This window comes from Chelonoidis abingdonii, chromosome 2, assembly GCF_003597395.2.
Source record: "Chelonoidis abingdonii isolate Lonesome George chromosome 2, CheloAbing_2.0, whole genome shotgun sequence".
Classification (NCBI taxonomy): domain Eukaryota; kingdom Metazoa; phylum Chordata; order Testudines; family Testudinidae; genus Chelonoidis; species Chelonoidis abingdonii.
Genome location: NC_133770.1, coordinates 59,542,590 through 59,562,982, shown reverse-complemented (window position 1 = coordinate 59,562,982; position 20,393 = coordinate 59,542,590). Strand labels below are relative to the sequence as shown.

The following is a 20,393-nucleotide window of genomic DNA, read 5'->3' as shown; positions in this document are numbered from 1 at the left end:
GCTGCCCGCAGTAGCGGGGAGCTCAGAGCCCTTTAAATCTCAGCAGTGGCAGGCAATCAAAGGGCTCTGGGCTGCCCGCAGCGGCGGGGAGCCCAGAGCCCTTTAAATCCCAGCCGCAGCCGGGAATCAAAGAGCTCTGGGCTGCCGGCAGCGGCGGGGAGCCCTGAGCCCTTTAAATCCCAGCCGCGGCCGGGAGTCAGAGGGCTGTGGGCTGCCGGCAGCCGCGGGGAGCCCAGAACCCTTTAAATCTCAACCGCGGCCAGGAGTCAGAGGGCTCTGGGCTGCCTGCAGCCACGGGGAGCCCAGAGCCCTTTAAATCCCAGCCGCGGTCGGGAATCAAAGGGCTCTGGGCTGCCAGCAGCCATGGGGAGCCCAAAGCCCTTTAAATTCCAGCTGCGGTTGGGAGTCAAAGGGTTCTGGGCTGCCCGCAGAGATTCCCAGCCACGGCTGGGATTTAAAGAGCTCAGGGCTGCCCACGGCTTTGGGCACCCCAGAGCCCTTTGAATCCCGGCCGCAGCTCAGGCGGCAGGGCCGCCTGGGATTTAAAGGACTCAGGGCTCTCCGCAGCGACCAGCAGCCCAGAACCCTTTGAATCCTGGCCGTGGCTGGGATTTAAAGGGCTCAGAGCTCCCCACGGCTGTGGGCACCCCAGAGTCCTTTGAATTCCGGCCGCAGCAGCTGATTGCCCCTTCTCTGGACCCGTGCCCCAACTGCCCCCCAGGACCCCTACCCCCTATCTAAGCACTGCTGGTCACTGTCCTCTGATACCCCTCTCCCAGGACCCCACTCCTATCTAAATGCCGCTGCTCCTTGTCCCCCAATTGCTCCCTCCCGAGACCCCTGCCCCTAACTGCCCCTTGGGACCCCAGCCCCTATTTAAGCCTCCCTTCTCTTTGTCCCCAACTGCCTCCTCCTGAGACCTCTCCCAACTTCCCCCAGGACCCCATCCCCTACCTGTCCCCCGATAAACCCCTGGGACTCCCATGCCTATCCAACTGCTGCCTGTCCCCTGAATGCCCCCCCGAAACCTCCACCCCATCCAACCCCCCCTGCTCCCTGTCCCTTGACTGCCCTCTGGAACCCCCTACCCCTTTCCCAACCCCCAGCCCCCTTACCGTGCCACTCAGACCAGCGTGTCTGGCTTCAGGCAGCTCCAGACATGTTGCTGCCATGCTCCCCTGTGGAGCCCACAGCTCCCCCCATCCCCCCAGCACCTGCCTTCCAGATTTGAACACCTCAAAATTCAGGAGTGCTCAAGCTCAGTTTGAGCAGCTGTTACTTCATTTCTCCCAAATTAAATATACTGATCCACTGTAACATGCTGTAGAAAAAGTAAGATAAAATTGAGCAAGAAATGTTTATTAGGACTGGAATTGCTATTTTCAACAGCCATTGCCTTTTTGTTTGTTTAAAAGGAAGACAGTGATATTGCATTGACAAATTCCTTATAGAAAGAAAGAGTGGAACAAAAGAATAATAAAGGCACCTCAACTTTTCCTCATTTATGGAGGACAGTCTTATAACATGCATCCAGATATCCTCCAATCACACAAGCTGAAAATTGTTCCATTTTACTGCAGCTCTGTAACCATATGGGAACCAATCCTGTCTGTGTTTTGTGCACATCCAAAATTCCTGCTGAATGACCTGCCATGGAGAGCGAGTTACCAGTGACCCAGGGCTGGGGGCAGGAGCAGGAGTGTGGGTGGTGGGGCACTGGTGCGGGGGGAGCCCAGGCTGGGGCAGCAGCGGAGGTGGGGGAAGGCACTCGGTGGGGAGGAAAGGGGGAAGTCCAGCGCTGGGCGACAACAGGTGGGGGTGTGTGGGTGGTGGTGGGGGAGAGCCAGGACTGGGCAGCGCATGGGGTACAGATGGGAGCCCAGGGCTGGGACAAGGGGGCAGCCAAATTTTTTTTTTGCTTGGGGCAGCAAAAACTAGAGCCGCCTCTGCATAGGTTCCCCAGCCTCCGGAGCCCCAGGCTGGCCTTAATTGATCCCTGAGGGCTCCCAGCCACCTCTTCAGCTGGGAGCCCCTGGCTTGATTTAAAATAAAGTATCACCTCCTCCACCCCCATCTTTTCCTTTTTTGGCCCACAGCTGTTTTGTGGGGCAGCACTGGGAAGAGGGTTTGTTTCTCCGCAGTGGGGCTGGGGCGCCCTGGGGGTCATGGGTGTTTCTGCGGAAAGGTGTTCGGGCTGGGAGGTTTTTTTCGGCGTAGTGCTCTCGCAGCTGTTTCTCTTTGGAGCCCCTCTCCCCAATAGTGGCCCTCGCCGCTTTACAAGTTGTGCAGCCCCCTGGCCTGTTTTATAGTAAGAGATGGTTAGCTCGGAACCGGGTGTATGATATTCTGGTTGGTGCCCATTGCTGCATAATAAATTGCAGGAGTATGGGAATGGGATTTTTCATTGCTCTTGCTCCCGCAATAGACATGCCGAAATTGGCTGTTTAACAGTGTATGTAGTTGCGCTGAGTGGCATGGGGCAGAGAGTGAGGCTCTGTTTGAAATATTCTGCATATGCTTTCTTAAGTGCCTCCTGATAGTGGTGATTTTGAGATCTTTATTATCAATATAAAGGGCTCTTTAATACCGATTTCTGTACTCGTCCCTAATGACGGAGGAGTAGCGCTAAAATCGATATAAGACATATCGATTAGGGTTAGTGTGGCTGCAAATCAATGACGTTATTGGCCTCTGGGCGAGCTACGCCCACAGTGCACCATTGTGACCGCTCTGGACAGCAATCTGAACTCGGATGCAGTGGGCAGGTAAACAGGAAAAGCCCAGCGAACTTTTTGAATTTCATTTCCTGTTTGCCCAGCATGGAGCTGATCAGCACGGGTGGCGATGCAGTCCCAAATCCAAAAAGAGCTCCAGCATGGACCGTACAGGAGATACTGGATCTGATCGCTGTATGGGGAGACAAATCTGTCTATCAGAGCTCCGTTACAGAAGACGAAATGCCAAAGCATTTGAAAAAAAAATCTCCAGGCTACACAGTGCTGCGTGACAAGCGTAACGGAAGCCAGAGACTCAAATGGACGCTAATGGAGGGAGGGAGGGGGTACTGAGGACTCTCAGCTATCCCACAGTCCACAGCAGTCTCCGAAAAGTATTTGCATTCTTGGCTGAGCTCCAATGCCTGTAGGTTCAAACACATTGTCTGGCGTGGTTCAGGGAATAGCTCTCAATCAATTACCCCCCGATCCCCGTGAAAAAAAAGGGAAAGAAATCATTTCTTGACTTCTTTCAATGTCACCCTATGTCTACTGAATGCTGCTGGTAGACGCGATATGCTGCAGCAGTGAAGCGCAGTATCCTGCTCCTCTCCCTCTCCTGGTGGCAGACGGTGTGCAATAGGACTGGTAACCGGTCCTTATCACCCGAGTGCATCCAATGCCGATGAGTGCTCCTTACATGCTGGCTCAGGTGAGGCTGGCGGGGGGGCGCCTGGTAAAATAGGAATGATCCGGTCATTCCCTGGTCACATTCCCAGTAGATGGGACAGAAAACGGCTGGTAACCGTCTTCATCATAGCAACTGGGGGCTGAGCTTCAATCAGCCCCCTCCCTTTCCATGTGTAAAGAAAAAGATCTGTACTGCCTGGACTATCATAGCAGCGGGATGCTGGGGCTCCTCTCCCCCACACCCGCTAAATAATGTTCTGCCTGGACTATCATAGCACCGGGAGGCTGCCTCCCCCTCATTTTATGTCACTAAAAACTCAGTGTTTCTTATTCCTGCATTCTTTATTACTTCATCACACACAAATGGGGGGGACACTGCCACGGTAGCCCAGGAAGTGGGGGAGGAGGGAAGCAACGGGTGGGGTTGTTGCAGGGCACCCCCCTGAATGCATACTAGCTCATCATTTTTAGCGGGAGCAGCTGTGCTTCTGATACACTGGTTCTCTAGTACACTTGCCCCTATTCTAGGCAGGACTGACTCTTTTTTAGAAACCATAAAAGGGGGATTGACTTGGGGAGTCATTCCCAGTTTTTGCTTTTGTGCGCCCGGCCGATCTCAGCCAGGGCACTCATGATAGCAGTAGACAGTACAGAGGGGGACAGATAACCGTCATCTTCTCATTGCCATTTACAAAGCAGCAGACGGTACAGAACGACTGGAACCACCGTCTCTGCTATCATGCAAAAGCAAAATGAATGCTGCTGTGTAGCGCTGGAGTATCGCCTCTGTCCGCGGCATCCAGTACACATACGGTGACTGTAAAAAAAAAAAAAAAAAAAAAGGCTGAACGGGCTCCATGGTTGCCGTGCTATGGCGTCTGCCAGGGCAATCCAGGGAAAAAGGGCGCAAAAGGATTGTCTGCTGTTGTTTTCCTGGAGGAAGGAATGACTGGCGACATTTACCCAGAACCACCTGCGACAATGATTCAACCCAGAATTCCAAGGGACAGGAGAGACTGCGGGAACTATGGGATAGCTATGGAATAGCTACCCACAATGCAACGCTCCAGAAATCGACGCTAGCCTCGGACCATGGACACACACAGCCGAATTACTGTGCCTAGTGTGGCCGCGTGACATCGAATTTATAATAACTGTTTTATAAAACCAGTTTAATGTAATTCGGAATTATCCCGTAGTGTAGACGTACCCTAAAACACTATATATAGCTCATAAGCCTACACTAGTGAATAAAATGAATGCTACTGTTTGGGAGAGATAGGTCTTTAGGAAGGGAATCTTAGAAGCACCTAACCTTAGGAAAATTTGGTTTCATTTTGGATTTGATGTAATATCATTTTGGAATGGAGTGGGGCTTCAGAAAGGGAGATTTTCAAATGCACAAATGACAGCTAAGTACCTAATTCCCATTTACGAAAGACACTTAGGCACTTCCCTCACCACCCAGCCACCAATATGGTCCCTCTGGGTCCTGTAATCTTGTTTGAGAACAGCTGTCAGTTCCAAAAATAAATCTCTCTAGGTGCTCTGTCCATCAGCATGGTAGCATTGTATAAGAGATTTAGGTTCAGTTCTTTGACTCCACCACACAATTTCGTTGTGGCCATGGGCCTTTAATCTCTGTGGTTCAGTTCCCCATTCATAAATTAGGGATAATAATTTCTTTTTCCCCATTCTTGTCTATCTTGTTCATTTAGAATGTAGCACAATGGGAAACTTGTCTTGGCTGGAGCCTATAGGCCTATAGAAAAGAAGAAAAACCACCTAGTTAGAAGAAGCAGCAGGGTACTGTTGAGGACTCATATTTACGGAACTTATTGCCTCTTGCTGTTTACAAGAACCTGAGTCTGGTGATCTTCCGGCACAGTGAAAGGTGCATTTATTAAATCAGTCTTTTTCACTGAGCCCAAGCCAGGAGACAACCCTGGAGGGAACACAAATAGTTTGTATGCCAAAAAGATGGGGTGGGGATGAACTGAGGCCATGACCATGCCCTCCACTGCACATGCTGCATCCCCTGAAAGGGTGCACTAGCAAGATAGCCAGCCTGTGAACTTCAGGAGGTACAGTTTTTCCCATGAACTCCTGCTGCAGCAGGGCTGCTGCATACCATGTCCAATGTAGGGCAGTGTCTAAAAGCCCTAAAGGAGGGAAGTAGGATACTTTGGCAACTGATGTGGCTATAAACAATCACGGTTTATTAGGCTGCTCAAATAATAATCCCCCCATGAATGCTTAACACTAAATTGATGTTATATGTTATATGTCCAGATGTTACACTGAAGGGTGCTGAGTACATTTTATTTTTAATTGGACTATCCAACAATAAAATAGAACTATCTAGCAACAATAGGTATCTTCTTATTCCTAAAGTAATCTTTAGGAATAAGAATAATATTTGATAAAGGATAGCCACAGAATCTGGCTAATTCACACGAAAGGCTGGTAGGCTCAGTTCAAATTTCTGAACGCTGCAAATTAGCAAGTAAGCAAACCAATATTATTTATGAAGTAAGGATACTGCTTAAAAATGTACTCTTGTTCATTTGTTTGACAGTCATTTTCTTCTAATGTGATAATGAAGGGTAGTATACTGTATTTCTTTAAATAATAGTCTTCGTAATATAAGACCTCATTATAACCTTAATATAAATTCTTGACTGAAAGGAATTGCTAATTTCTTGTATGGGTTATAAAGTCCAGTGAGTATATACTGTATAGTGCAATAATATGTTCCCCTATAAAATGGACTTTTTTCCTGAATCCATAAACGAGAATAAAATTTTGTTTCAGAGCAAACTGGAGTGTTCTATCTTTTATTTTTATTTGCTAGTGGTTGGACCAATGGGAACTACGTTACCATGTCACTATAACTGATATATACACCAGTTCAGCATTAGAACACTGCTTTGAATTCTTGCTATTACTGTTTGTGCTTGTTGAAGCTCCCTGTTAATTGCTTTCGCTGTAACACTAAATCCGAGTGACAGGACCACTGAGAAATGGCACGTCTGTCCAAACTTTGTCTAATCATTTCAAACAACTTCATTTTTAGAGGTCTATTTTTAGATTTTACACATAATGGAATAACTTACAATAATTTGACTGGTATGTTGTCTTTATAACACTTGACTTGTTTTTCAGTTCTTGGCTCAGTTTCAGGTTCAATTTAAAAACATACTTTTCAAGCCATCTTTTTTTATTTCTTGCCATCAAACATCCAGGTTTTTGAATGCATAAACTAGGGGCTGATGATATTATACACCTCCATTAATTAGGTTACTAAGACATGAAATTAGTTTCCTGTTTCTTAAAGTTCTGAGAGCTTAGTATGATCTATGAGCACATTCCTTTAGGAAAGATGGAGAAAGATTGCTTATACTTTCATTTTCAATAGGTTAATAGCATATAATCCTACTTCCCTTGAGGCTACTTCACCCAGTACAACTTAGTGGCGCCAGCACTGTCTTGTTCATGTTAATTTGAAATTTCAGAGACTACAGTTATTTCATTTACCACTTACTCCACACAGTAATCAAAATGCCTACACTAGTTAAACAGATATTGGTATGCTTAATTTAAAAAAAATATTATTATTGAATATGAGAATCCATTTACTTTGGAGAAAAGAGGAGGAAAATAACTTGTACATCTGAATGATTCAGTTTCATTCCTACTTACAAAAATGTCTATTTTTCCCTAATTGCCAATGTTACTGATTGCAGCTATGCATAATAAAAAGTGATACATTACTGAGGGTCTGCAGACTTATCATTCCCTTTAGTTCCTTCACTGTTGTGTCAAGGTTTTTCAGCTGGTTGTTGTGAAGCAACAAGATCTGCAATGCATGCAAATGTTTCAGAGCACCTGAAATAAAATGTATTATAATAAATGATTCTCACCATAGTTGACTACCTTAACTTGCTAATTTGTTTTGCTACGCTACACATTCAGTTTGCCATCCTAATTATCCATCCACTCCCACCACTAAATAAAACACTTCTCATGCTGACTATACTCATCCTCTGTTTCAGCAACTCTACTCATCTTTCCTCCTCCTCTACCTCATCCCAGAAATTTTGCATCCCTTACTTCCTCTTTTGTATTCACAGCATTTGCATCTTCATCTCTTTCTTTCCCATCCCTGCTCCTCTACTTCTCTCCCTAACCTCACCTCCAAAAATCGACATCCAATCTCTACTGCCTCCTCCTTCCCCTGATAACCACAATAATCTTGGAACATCTATCATCCCAATCCTATCATACCGGTTTCACCCTTCCCAATTACCACCTCTGCCTCACAGGCTCCATATTAACCAATTTAAACTCCATTCCCTCAAGAACATTAGCTCCACCTCAAATAATCTTACATTAAAAAAAAAAGTCACCACCAGTCACTCACTTGCCTACTCAGATTATGTTACTCCCCTCACTAGGGTTTCCAGATGTCCAATTTTTTATTGGAACACCCAGTCGAAAAGGGACCCTCGTGGCTCCACTCAACACCACTGACCAGGCCATTAAAAGTGCAGTTGGTGCAAGGCTGGAAGGCTCCCTGCCTGGCTCTGCATGGCTCCCAGAAGCAGCGACGTGTCCCTTGGCTCCTAGGCGGAGGCACGGCTAGGCGGCGCTGCACGCTGCCCCCTTTCTGAGCACCGGCTCCACAGCTCCCATTGACTGGGAACCGCAGCCAATGGGAGCTACGGGGGTGGGACCTATGGGCAGAACCAGCGCACAGAGCCATCTGGCAATGACTCTGCCTAGGAGCTAGACATGCCAGTCGCTTCTGGGGAGCCACTCAGAGCCTGCACTCCCTCCCACACCCAAACCCCTTTCCCTAGCCTGGAACCCCCTCCTGTACCCCCAAACTCTTATCCCAGGCCTTGTCCCAGAGCCCATATCCCCAGCTGGAGCCCTCACCTCCTGCACTCCAACCCTCTGCCCCAGCCTGGAGCCCCCTCCTTCACCCTGAACCCCTTATTTCCAGCCTCACCCCCTCCCACAACCCAAACCCCTTCCTCAGCCCAGAGCCCCCTCCCACACTCCAAACCCCTCAACACTCCATTATACTACGGTTTACATTTTAAAATAGCCAATTAATAACAACAGTTACAGAGTAGGGGCAAATTTATCCCTGACTGAAGCTGCACCCACTTACATCATGGTAGAATCTGACCCTAAATATCACTATATAACAACTCAAGCGTACTGTAATAAATCATGTTCCTAAAACATCATTTTTGTGCACAGACGCTCCCCGGGTTACCCAAGACCCGACTTACGCAAATTTGCACTTATGGAAAAAATTCCATAAGCCAGAAATAGGATTTTCAAGTTGCAGAAATTTTTGCGTAACATACGGGTATATGTTTCCGACTTATGCAATGGAACGGAACGATTGCGTAAGTCAGGAGGTGTCTGTATGCTGTTATAAACTGGAGGATGTTATTTTCAGCTACTATCAGTCAGTCACTGACTACAGACCACCTAAATCAAACTCGCTTAGCTTGCTGATACACAGAAAAAAACTTCACATTTTTGCTCTAAAGTTTAAAATGTAAGACAATACCTGCTATATCTATAAGCTCATTATTGTTGAGGTAGAGTTCTGTCAAGCAATAATTATTGATCAAGAATGTTAGCTTCTGGATCTGAAATATGAGAATCAGGGAAATAGGTACCTGTCAGTCAAATTTTAATTTTGGAGAACTATATATTAATATATTGTGTATTTTTAAAGAAGTATTTGTTCTTGTTTCAGTGAAAATGGTCCCTTGTTTTAGGACTTCTTTGAGAGCTGAAAACTTGTCAATAATATTCATTATGCATAATAAATACATATAGAATAACCTTATAGAAAATTTTTATAGAACCTTCTGATTCTGTGATTTAGATTTTGTATTTTGGAACACATTTTCACTGAAAATTACTGGTGTTCAATTAAACTTTCCTAGCTATCAGGAAGTTCTGTTCAGCTGAAATATTCGTATTGTGAGAAGAATCTCCTCTCATAATACATAACATTTCTGTGTTGATTTAAGAATATTCTCAAAGGTAACATCCCTAGAATAAACTCAACATCCAAATTAAAAATTACACCAGCACCAACTGATCTGAAGGAGCATGTATTTGTTCTAGGTTTTCTGAAAACATTCAAAATTTAGTTAGGCTTCCAAACCCACACAGATTATAATTATAGCAAAATCTGTATGTATAGCAATCTCGAGAGTCAACTGTGTTATCCTCTGATGAAATCTCAACCTATGAGAATTCTTATTTTTTCCATATAAGTAAGGGTCCACTTAAATCACAGAGAAATCACACATTTTTTGCAGGTTGGTCACAGTATAAATGCCAAATTTGCTACTTATGCTGTAACCAACTCATGAAAAATGTATGATTTCTCCACAGCATTTCTCAAACTGGGGGGGTCACAAGCCTATTGTAGGGGTGTCACGGTATTGCCACCCTTACTCCTGCACTGCCTTCAGAGCTGGGCAGCCAGAGACCGGTGGCTGCTCTGAAGGCAGAGTGGAGAGTGGTGGCTGGTGGCTGGATGCCCAGCTTTGAAGGCAACACCATCGCCAGCAGCAGTGCAGAACTAAGGGTAGCATGGTATGGTATTGCCACCCTTATTTCTTTGCTGCTGTTGGCAGCAGTACCCCTTCTTGTCAACTGTTGAGAATAGCCACTTCCACCTTAATTGAATTGCCTCGTTAGCACTGACCCCCCACTTGGTAAGGTAACTCCCTTCTTTTCATGTGCTGTGTATTTACAGCTGCCTCTGTATTTTCCACTCCATGCATCTGATGAAGTGAGTTTTAGCCCATGAAAGCTTATGCCCAAATAAATTTGTTAGTCTCTAAAGTGCCACAAGTACTCCTCATTGTTTTTAAGTTAGTCTTCGATACTATTTAGGTTTGAAGATGGGGAATATGGATAAATGGGTCTGATTTCTGTCTTGTTGATCAGCAGGTTAAATATTGCTTGGTCATCAAGAAGTCCTATCTTTTCACACTTCATGTCCTTCAGAAATGTCCAGCAATGCCATGAACTAGTTCAGCATTTATGTCTCCATCATTAAAAGTTTTTAAACATTTGAATAACTACAAGTGTTTCAACATAGTTGACATGAGATGGTTTATAATTAATGTTGGCTTCAGGCAGCAGAAATACACACACTCAAGTTATGTGTAATGTATACTAATTTTCTGTTCTTCACAAAACTGCATGCTTACCTTAGCAAGTACTGCTGCACACAGAATCCTCAGATACTGAGCACATTGAGAAATCATGTGAACTAAGAACAGTAACTTATAAAAAGGTTTTAAATGTTTTAAACTACTATGAATTATCAATTTTTCAGTACGAACAGATAGTTTTTTTCATTTTTTTAAAGATCAGTGAATAAATGTGCAGATTTGCATTTGGTAAGAGCAGAGAAGGGCATGAGCTGGTTTTGTTGCCAATTAGCTGATTTTTTAAATATTTTGGTTTTGGGTGTTATACTTTGCATTTATATCAGACCTTCCATCTGAGGGTCCTGAGTACTTTACAAAATTGCCTCAAAGCCCATACGGGATACAGTAAGTAGTATAATCTTCATTATACCACCCCTAGGACACTGAGTGTAAGGCATATATCCACAAAAGTAGTTAAGCACCTAAACTTCAGACTTAGGTGCCCAAAGCTCGGGTTTAGGTGACTAAAACCCAGTTTTGCCTCCACTTCAAGCCACAAAGCTCCCACTGTACATTGTAGGCGTCTAAACTCACTAGTTTTTAGGGTAAAAGTTCCCTAGTTTCAGAAATTTCTGCCTCTGGGCACACTCACTGCTTCCTCCCTCTAGGCATCCAGACACCTGTCTTCCATCTAAGCCCCAGAGTAGTTCACAAACCAGGGAAATAAAGGCCTTCAGGGAAAGACAGACTTAAGTCACATGCGAGGCATGATCTGGTAGGTGGCCTCAGAGCACACCTACTGGAGCCAGTCTCATTCAAAATCCAGGAGGAGGACATGGTGGTGGTGGTGGTAACAATCACCTTATAGCTTTTAGCCAAGTGGGTGAGTTAGAACAGTTACCTGGGATGTGGGAGATAAAGCTTCAGTTCCACCCAGACTCTGTCAGAGGAGGAGAAAGGATTTGAACATGGGTCTCTCTATGGTCCAATGCATTTTTAAGTATTTATCCACAGTGGAACTGTCACTGAGCCAGAGAGAGAACGAATGACTGTGTAATCCAGTGGTTAGGGCACCAAGATAGGAGAACCAGGCTCCAGTCCCGCTGCTCCAATCACCCTTTAAGTATTTATCCAGAGGAAAACAGCTTCAATCAGAGAGACTGAGGAAGCCCCACATCAGAATGTCCCATAGCACAGTGATTACAGCACTCTCCTGAGAGGTAGGGGACCTCTGTTCAAACCCTTTCTCCTATGTGGGGGAGGGGAAAAATTGAACCTTGATCTCCTACATCCCAGCTAACTGCACCTTTGGTCTCCTACATCCCTAAGTCAGCTTTATGGATCACAGCACTGTTCTTGTGATTTTTCTAGGCGTGTAGAAGTTAGGTACCATGACACTCAGTGTCACAAAACCTAAGTCCCTTCATGGATGCCACCCTAAGTGACTGACTTAGGGTCACACAGTGAGTCAATGAGCTGGAAACGAAACACAGGTAAACTTATAGTAACTGAGGGTCTAGAGCCTAGTCTTTTGTTCTTACAAGTAACTGATTTAGGGAGAGATTGTGGCCTGTCCAGCACGCTGGCGCAAGGCACCTCCTTATTTCCTTATACCACCACTTTCTGCACACATGGGGAAGCAGGCTCCAAAAAGCTGCTATATCTCCCCTTTGCAGAGATAGATAGGAGGGTGGGGTGGGCAGAATCTCAACTCTACTGCCATTCCCAAAGTGTTTACCAGGATAGCTACCCTGGTTTGCTGGAGAGCATATACTGGGGCAGGTATAGACCTGTTACAGTTTACACCCTCCCTGAAACAGCAGGGAGATTGACAGTGAAACTGCCTCAGAGTCATAATAAAATTTCCCCTGAGGGTGCTCTAGGAGCAGCAAAACAATTTACTGCCTTCTGGTAAGGTCAGAAACTGACAATCTTAGGTATATTAGCAAACACATTTTTCAGTACCTTAATTCTGGAAGGTCTTTGATTTGGAAAATAGATCAGATCTTTCTAAAATCTCTCTATTTTTATAACTCTGGCAGAGATACTTAACCCTTTCGATGAACTAAATATGAATATAATTCATTATTATTTTAAAGGGGAAAACGTCAACTTATACTCTAATATGTATATCAAAACAGATTTCTTAAAAATATCACATTTAAATTAATTGATTCCTATTTTTGTAAAGAAATGAGAAATAATCTTTTAAAAAAACAACTATATCTATCAACTTTGTGATTTTTAAATGTTTTGTAATAGCAAAAGTATTAGGCAGTAATAAAAAATTATTTTAGGTAGCAGTATTCATATTTTAATAAAATGTCTTATTACCTTATTGTTGTTAAGCCACAAATACCTTAAGATCTGAAATCGTGATAGATTAGGGACTTCTTTTAGTCCCCTGAGAAGAAAAAAAAAAAGTTGTCCAACTTCAATATTTCATAATTATTCTGAAAATATCATTTAATCTTCAGTCAAATTAAACTATACAAACATTATAAAGTAACAATTTAATATAGCCTTTAATAGAGATAGACTTACAGAATAATATGACTGTCATAGTGTAGTTATGATCAGTGCTTGGGAATGCAAGCAACCAAAGTAGTAGACGTAGTAAAGAAAACTCTTTTGTAAAGAAATTAAATCTTAATTTTCTCCAAATTGAATTCAATTTCTCTAAAGAAAAAAGTTATTTAAAAAAATTATTATTACAGCAGGAGTCCCAGCTGCTTTGCATTTCAAAGAAATACTGCTTATAACACATGAGGAGAATTCTTACATTTGGAAGGCCACTAAGCCAATGGGAAAATTGTTACTGAAGGTGTGGCCTCGAGCTACCAGACATGGCTCTAAAGAGAAAAAGATGGAAAACTGAAACCCAACAAATGGATGGACATATTTCTGAACAGACCTGATATTTCTAGGGTTAAACATTACTTCTCTAAATCAAATTCTCATTAAGAATTGATGTTGTACTCAGTATATGTCATGTAATTACCTGGGCTATGTAAACACAGGAGAAGGTTACTCACTCTGTGCAGTAAATGAGGTTCTTCGAGATGTGTGTCCCTATGGGTGCTCCACTTGTAGGTGCAGCAGTGCCCCCTGCACCTCAGACTGGAGATCTTCATCAGCACTGCCTGTCGGACCGCACATGCGCATCCCCCCATCACACTGTGAGAGGGGCAGATATATACCGCTGTGCAGTCCGATCACCCCCCGTTTCTTCCCTGCCGCAGAGCATATGTTTTTGACTGCAAAGCCAAGGGGGAGAGGGTGGGAAGTGGAGCACCAATAGGGACACACATCTCGAAGAACCTCAGTTACTGCACAGGGTGAATAATCTTCTCTTCTTCTTCAAGTGATGTCCACATGGGTGCATCACTTGTAAGCAACTAGAAAGAAGTGCCCTTAATTGGAAGGCTGGGTCTTTGGAGTGACATTTACTATTGATGATAGGACAGCATGTCCTAGATCTAGGAGAGTGTCTGCTGCGGCATCGTGTGTAATAACATAGTAATGCAAAAGTGTCTGTTGATGTCCATGTAGCCACTTTGCAAATTTCAGCAATAGGGGCATTGTTGAGAAAAGTTATCAAGGTGGATAATGAACACATGGACTGTGTTCTGATTGTGGTAGGAGGCTGTTTATTGTAGAGTTTGTAAGATAAATGTGTAGACTGCGAAATCCACCTTGAAAGGCATTGTTTAGGTATGGCTGTGTCTCTGGATCTTTTGATGATGGAGAGGAATAATCGTGGTGGTTTTCTGAAAGGTTTAGTCCTGTCCAAGTAAAAAGATAATGTTAGTCTCACATATAGGGTGTGTAGAGCTGCCTCCTGTCGCTTACTGTGAGGCTTCGGGAAGAAACAAGGAAGGTGTATTGGTTGGTTGAGAGGGAAAGACGCTGGAACCTTAGGTAGAAATCTTGGATGTGGGCGTAGTGTAACTTTATCCTTATAGAACAACCTGTATAGTGGATACGCCATAAGGGTCATGATTTCACCAACTCGTCGGGCAGAAATGATGGCAACAAGGAAGGCCATTTTCATTGACAGATGCACATAAGAACAGGTTTTCATTGATTCAAACAGGGGTCTAGTCAGAGAACATAGGATGAGGACGAGGTCTCAGCAGGGGCTGGGTCTCTCATGTATGGATAAAGATCGTGGAGATCCTTCAGAAAACGTTTCCTAAGTGGATGTGTAAAAACAGAATGACCATCAATGGTGCAGTGAAAAGTAGTGACTGCTGCCAAGTGTACTCAAATGTGTACGGGGAGACTTTGGCAAATCAGTAAAGTGTCTAAAACCACTATGGCTTATTGTTAAAAAGCAACCTAGTCAGCAAGCTGTATATTGGCCATTCAGCAAACTCAGTTTGACCAAGGCAGGAGAGGAGGGAGTTTTGGGGTGCGACGGAAGGGCAGCTTGACTCCGCTTCCTTCCTGATAAGAATTGTGTTGAAGTTGCTGATGCATGCATTTTAAAAGTGTAGGCTATGCCCCTGGAATGTCTACTGAGGTCTCAAGGCTGCAAGTTCTGGAAAAACCCACACCTGGTAAATCAATAATCAGAAGGAACCTCTTGCTTGATGATTTAAATGCTTACTTAACAAGCTTTCTTTAAGGGACATGTCATTCTATTACTAATGTATAAATAAGGGAACTCATTTGGGGACTTTTTGCGACTGGTCTCTCCCTCTGGATGCATCTTCTGTTCCTCAGCGGCAGATGGGCTGCCGCTATGTCACTCGAAAGCCACACTCAGCTTTGGTAATTATCAAGGGTTGGGAGTGTTTTACTAATCTTGTTGCGGACGTGTGTAAGTGCTTGAGACTAGTAAAGTTTAGCTTTAAGTGAAAGCACTGTTGTGTTGTCTTGTTTGTGCCAGCCATATATCGGTCAGACGGCCATGTCTCCCCTGATTTATTTCCTGACACCTCCTTGCACAGAGTAAAAGTTACCAAGAGCTCTGAGTTGAAAGAACCCTGGGTAACAAATGGAACTGGTGGATAATCCCGATTCTTTAAGGCATAGCATGTAGTCCAGGATAAGCGTGTGCTACGTCAACTTGATGGGAGATGCACCAGCATTGAAATCTAGTCCATTTGTGAACCTAAGTGTGTCTAGTTGTGTCACACCTGCTATTCAAAAGTATCTGTTTGACTGCATCCAAACAGGTTATTTCTAAATCCCAGAACCACAGAGGAGCCAGATTTTGAGGTGCAGCATCTGTGGATTGGGATGGAGGATGCATCCTATGTCCTGTGAAAGGAGCCACGGCATTAGATGGAGAGAGATTGGTTAGCATACTGTCATGTGAAGTAGGTAACTTGTGGCCATGCTGGAGCTATTAGTATGACATGACCTTGATTCTCCTGTATCTTGCTAAGTATTTGGAATAGGAGGGGCCAGGGAGGGAAGACATAAAGGAATGGCATCTTATGTTCTGAGGAATGCATCTCCAAGAGATCCATGTCCCAGTCCCACTCTGGAACAGAACTGAGGGCAGCAGGTGTTCTGCTATGTGGCAAAAAGATCTATGGTGGCAATCCTCATCACTTGAAGATGCAATGAAGTGCTCACATATCCAGTTCCCACTCCTGATCATGGGAGAACCTTCTGCTCAATACGTTCACAGTGGTGTTCCAGTGTCCCGGAAGGTATGCTACTGAAATGATCATGTTGTGTTGGATACGCCAATTCCACAATTTGAGTGCCTCTGACCATAAAAAGTGGAACCTCACTCCACCATACCTATTGATGTAACACATGCAGGTGAGACTGTCCATCATGACTCTGATGGTCTGAGTGGAGGCAGGAAATGTTAGCAGGCACTGCAGACTGCTGTAATTCTAGGGATTAATGTGTGGGGTGGGTCCGGTTAACTACCATCTCTCCTGCACTGTGTGATCATGGAGATGCACTCCCCAACTGATTAGGGAGGCATCAGTTGTTAGGATCGTGGTCAGTGGTGGTTGGAGCAAAGGAACTCCAACATGGCCATTGTTAGGCTGTGTCCACCAAAGTAGTGAGTCCTTGACTCTCATCAGCATGGATAAAAATTTGTGGGGACTGTGGGGGGGGGGGAGATATAGTGTATGCAGCCATGCCTGAAGACATTGCATGTGTAGTCTTGAGTGACTGATCACGAAAGTGGCTGCTGCCATGTGGCCTAGAAGTTGGAGGCATGTTCTGGCAGAGATCTGGGGGCAAATCTGTGAATTGGATACCATACACGAGAATCAGTGAGGTGGTAGGAAGGCTCTGGCTTGTATGGCATCCAGCTGCGTCCCGATTAATTCCAGTTGTTGTATTGCATTAAAGTGGACTTTTCTAGGTTCACAAGGAAACTCAGCTTCATGAACAGGTCCATTGTTATGTGAACGGCTCACAGAGCGTGGTTTCAGATGTGGCACTAAGACAGTCATCCAAGTATGGAAAGATGACAGCTCCTTGTTCCCTTAGGTCGGCACTGACTACTACAAGAATCTTGGAGAACACCCACGGTGCCATGGACAGTACGAAAGGCAGTACCTTGTACTGGTAGTGGTTATTGCCCACGACAAATCAGAGAAATCGCCTGTGAGCAGGGTGTATTGTAATATGAAAGCATGTACGTTGGAGGTTGAGGGCTGAGAACCGGTGCTCCTGTTCCAGTACTGCAATAATAGTTGAGAGGGTAGCCATCTTGAAGCATGCAGTTTGACTAACTTGTTTAGATTGCGGAGATCCAGGATGGGTTGCCAGCCACCAGATTTCTTCCAGATCAGGAAATAGTGGGAGTAGAAACCCTGTCCCATGTGCTGGGAAGGGACTGGTTTCATGGCTCCCCATTGCAGAAGATGATATATTTCTCCCTGTAGAATAGAATTGTGAGAGGAGTCCCTGAAAAGGGATGGGGAGAGGAGGTAGTGGGGCAGGATAGTTAAGAAGGAGATGGAGCATCCTTCCTTGATTATCTCTAGAACCTACTTGTCCAAAGTGATGAGTCCCAAGATGGGAAAAATTGAGCTAGTCAGTCACCAACCTGGTGGAATGCAAAGATGGTGGGAATGACTGGAAGAGGGGGAGGCTTCTTGGGGCTTCCACCATACCTTCAAAATTGTTGTTTCAGTGGGGAGTGCCTGAGAGGTAGCCCATTGAGGAATGGGCTGTCTATGTTTCATAGGAGGCTTTTTGTCTTTGGTGCTGAGTGTCATAATGCTGTTGAGGATTGTACTCCTGTGATTGGGAGCGTCTCTTTGGTGCTGGCATGTAAATTCTGAGAGAGCAGAGTGCAGACAATCATCTTGGGAGTCTTTAAGGGAGTGCAGACAATCATCCATGCACTGTGAGAATAGCTTCTGGCCCTCAAAAAGTAAGTCATCTACTGTGGTTTATACCTCCTTAGGAAAACCTGAGAGGTGGAGTCATGATGCACACCTCATGAACACAGCAGTCATGAAGGATTAGGCAGTGGTGTCTGCATATTCTAACGAGGCTTGTAGGGTTGTACAGGTTAGGAGGTGTCCTTCCAATATTAGGGACTGGAATTGCCCTTTCTTGGTCTCCAGTAGGTCATAGAATCATAGAAGATTAGGGTTGGAACAGACCTCAGGAGGTCATCTAATCCAACCCCCTGCTCAAAGCAGGATCAACACCAACTATATCATTCCAGCTAGGGCTTTGTCAAGCCGGGCCTGAAAAACCTCTAAGGAAGGAGATTCCACCACCTCCCTAGGTAACCCATTCCAGTGCTTCACCACCCTCCCAGTGAAACAGTGTTTCCTAATATCCAACCTAGACTTCCTCTACTGCAACTTGAGACTGTTGCTCCTTGTTCTGTCATCTGCCACCACTGAGAACAGCTCAGTTCCATCCTCTTTAGAACACCAAGATGTGTGGAGAATATCAAGCAGTTTATGCTGCTGGTCCTTGACTTCCTCCAAAGGAATCTGCAGTGAGTCTGCAATCCTGCGGAATAAGTCTTGAAAATGTCTGAAGTTATCAGCAGATATTGGGGGTGGAGGAGGAAAAATGTAATGCTGGTGGAGCCTCCTCCTCCTGTTCCTCTTCCTGATCTTTCTCTTTACTTGGTATCCGCAGGGGTTCAACCAGTGGAGGGCGAGAGACCAATAGAGAAGGGAGAGGTGTAGGTCTCAGGGGGCCCTGAACTGTGCTCTGTACATGGCCCAAGGGTCCCAATATGGCCAATGTGGAGGGAGTGTAACATGTGGTTGCATCTCAAGTGGTTCATGCCAAGATTGTGGACCAGATGTAGACTGTGGATAGTGAGGATGAGCAGGTCTGATCTGCCTAGTAGACGAGGGAGCAATGGAGCTCTCCTCTTCCTCCTTCTCATCACTGGGGAAGAGAGGTGCCATCCTCAATGGAAAAAGGGAGGAATGTCATGAGTCTGGAGAGAAGGGTGGAAGTGGGGGGGGGGGAGGACAAGTTGAAGGAGTGGAGACTCAGAGATGTTAGAGACCAGCAGGTCTTTAGGGTATCTAAAGTCTTATGGAGGGGGAAAAAACATCGTCGGTGCCAGTGTACAATTTGGTGTCAAAGAAAGGGTGTATTCTCCCAAAGTGTCTGTAGACAGCGCCAGAGACTTGGTTGGTCCTGATGACTTGGCCAGTTCTGATGACGTGACCAATGCCAATGATTTCGATAGAGCTGAGGGCTTACTCGGTGCCAATGGCTTCGTCGGTGTCAGATAGGGCACAGGTGCTAGCAGTTTATAGATGCCATAGCTCCTGAAGTTGGCCTGTCTTGTTCCCCAGAGCCAGGAAACGGAGCCAAGGGCTGTAGGTCTCCCCAGTTAGAGTCTTTACACTATTTCTTCATATTGACACCAGAGGCACTTGAACAGGCCCTGGAGCTGTGCCCCATCAGATGAGATTGAGGCAACAGATCTTGCCAGGGACAGTGTTGTAGAGGGTGTGCCTCAAAGTGTGAGGAGGGAGCCCATTTCTTTTCATCCAAGCAAGAAAGAGATGACTTTCTCCTCAAGGGATGTGGGGAGTAAGGATTAGAGATGACCTCACAGAGTATGTAGGCCTCTCCGGGGAAGAGTCTGGGCCCACGTCCAATGCCAGTTGCAGCAATTTCTCCATGAGGAGAAGTTTTAATCTAATGTCCTGATCTTTTCTGGCTCTAGGTTTCAGGGAAGGGCAGTGAATACATGGTGGGTAGTCACCTGTTACCAGGAAGGTGGAGCCACAAGAAACGCACCTCTTAAACCCAGGGGATCTGGGCATAAGGATAGAGGAAAAAGGCTTTCTGGTCAGGAAAGGTGGAAAGCACAGAAAACGGAAACCTAAGCTATGAAATAACTGTAAAGGTAAAGTTAAAACAAAAAAAAATGTTTATAGATAGAAGGAAGAAAGGTGAAGAAGAAAATACTAACTACACTAACAGGTAAGGGACTATCTAGTGAGGTAATAGGAGAAGCAGGCTCTGCAGCGGATTCCGTCCCAGACCAAAGTCGGTAGAGAAGGAACTGGGGGTGGTTGGACCACACAGTGATATATCTGCATCCTGCTCACAGCACAAGTAAGGGGGAGGGGCACATATGCAGTCCAATGGGCACTGCTGATGGAGATAGATCTCAGATCTCAGGCACAGGGGGCATTTCCACACCTACAAATAGAGCACCCACAAGGACATCATTCAAAGAATAAGCTATGATTACTGTTACACTCCTCCTCTCTCCTGCATTCTCTCCTATTTTTTAATTACACTCACTTGATGTGTCTTGTTTTAAATTAGACTGTCAGCTCCTTGGGGCAGGGACTGTCTC

At 45.1% G+C, this 20,393-nt stretch overlaps 1 protein-coding gene across 2 annotated transcripts in view; it reads right to left on the bottom strand.

Annotated features, from left to right (window-relative positions):
- The window catches only part of LRRC72 (leucine rich repeat containing 72), an 87,844-nt gene that overhangs the window by 23,100 nt on the left and 44,351 nt on the right, over nucleotides 1-20,393 (bottom strand). For both annotated transcript variants that reach the window (XM_032801420.2, XM_032801417.2), the window contains exons 3-5: nucleotides 12,941-13,010; nucleotides 8,995-9,076; nucleotides 7,179-7,292 (exon numbers count right to left, since the gene is read on the bottom strand). In XM_032801420.2, coding sequence (XP_032657311.1) covers nucleotides 7,179-7,292; nucleotides 8,995-9,076; nucleotides 12,941-13,010 — 266 coding nt within the window. The remainder of the gene's footprint in view (nucleotides 1-7,178; nucleotides 7,293-8,994; nucleotides 9,077-12,940; nucleotides 13,011-20,393) is intronic.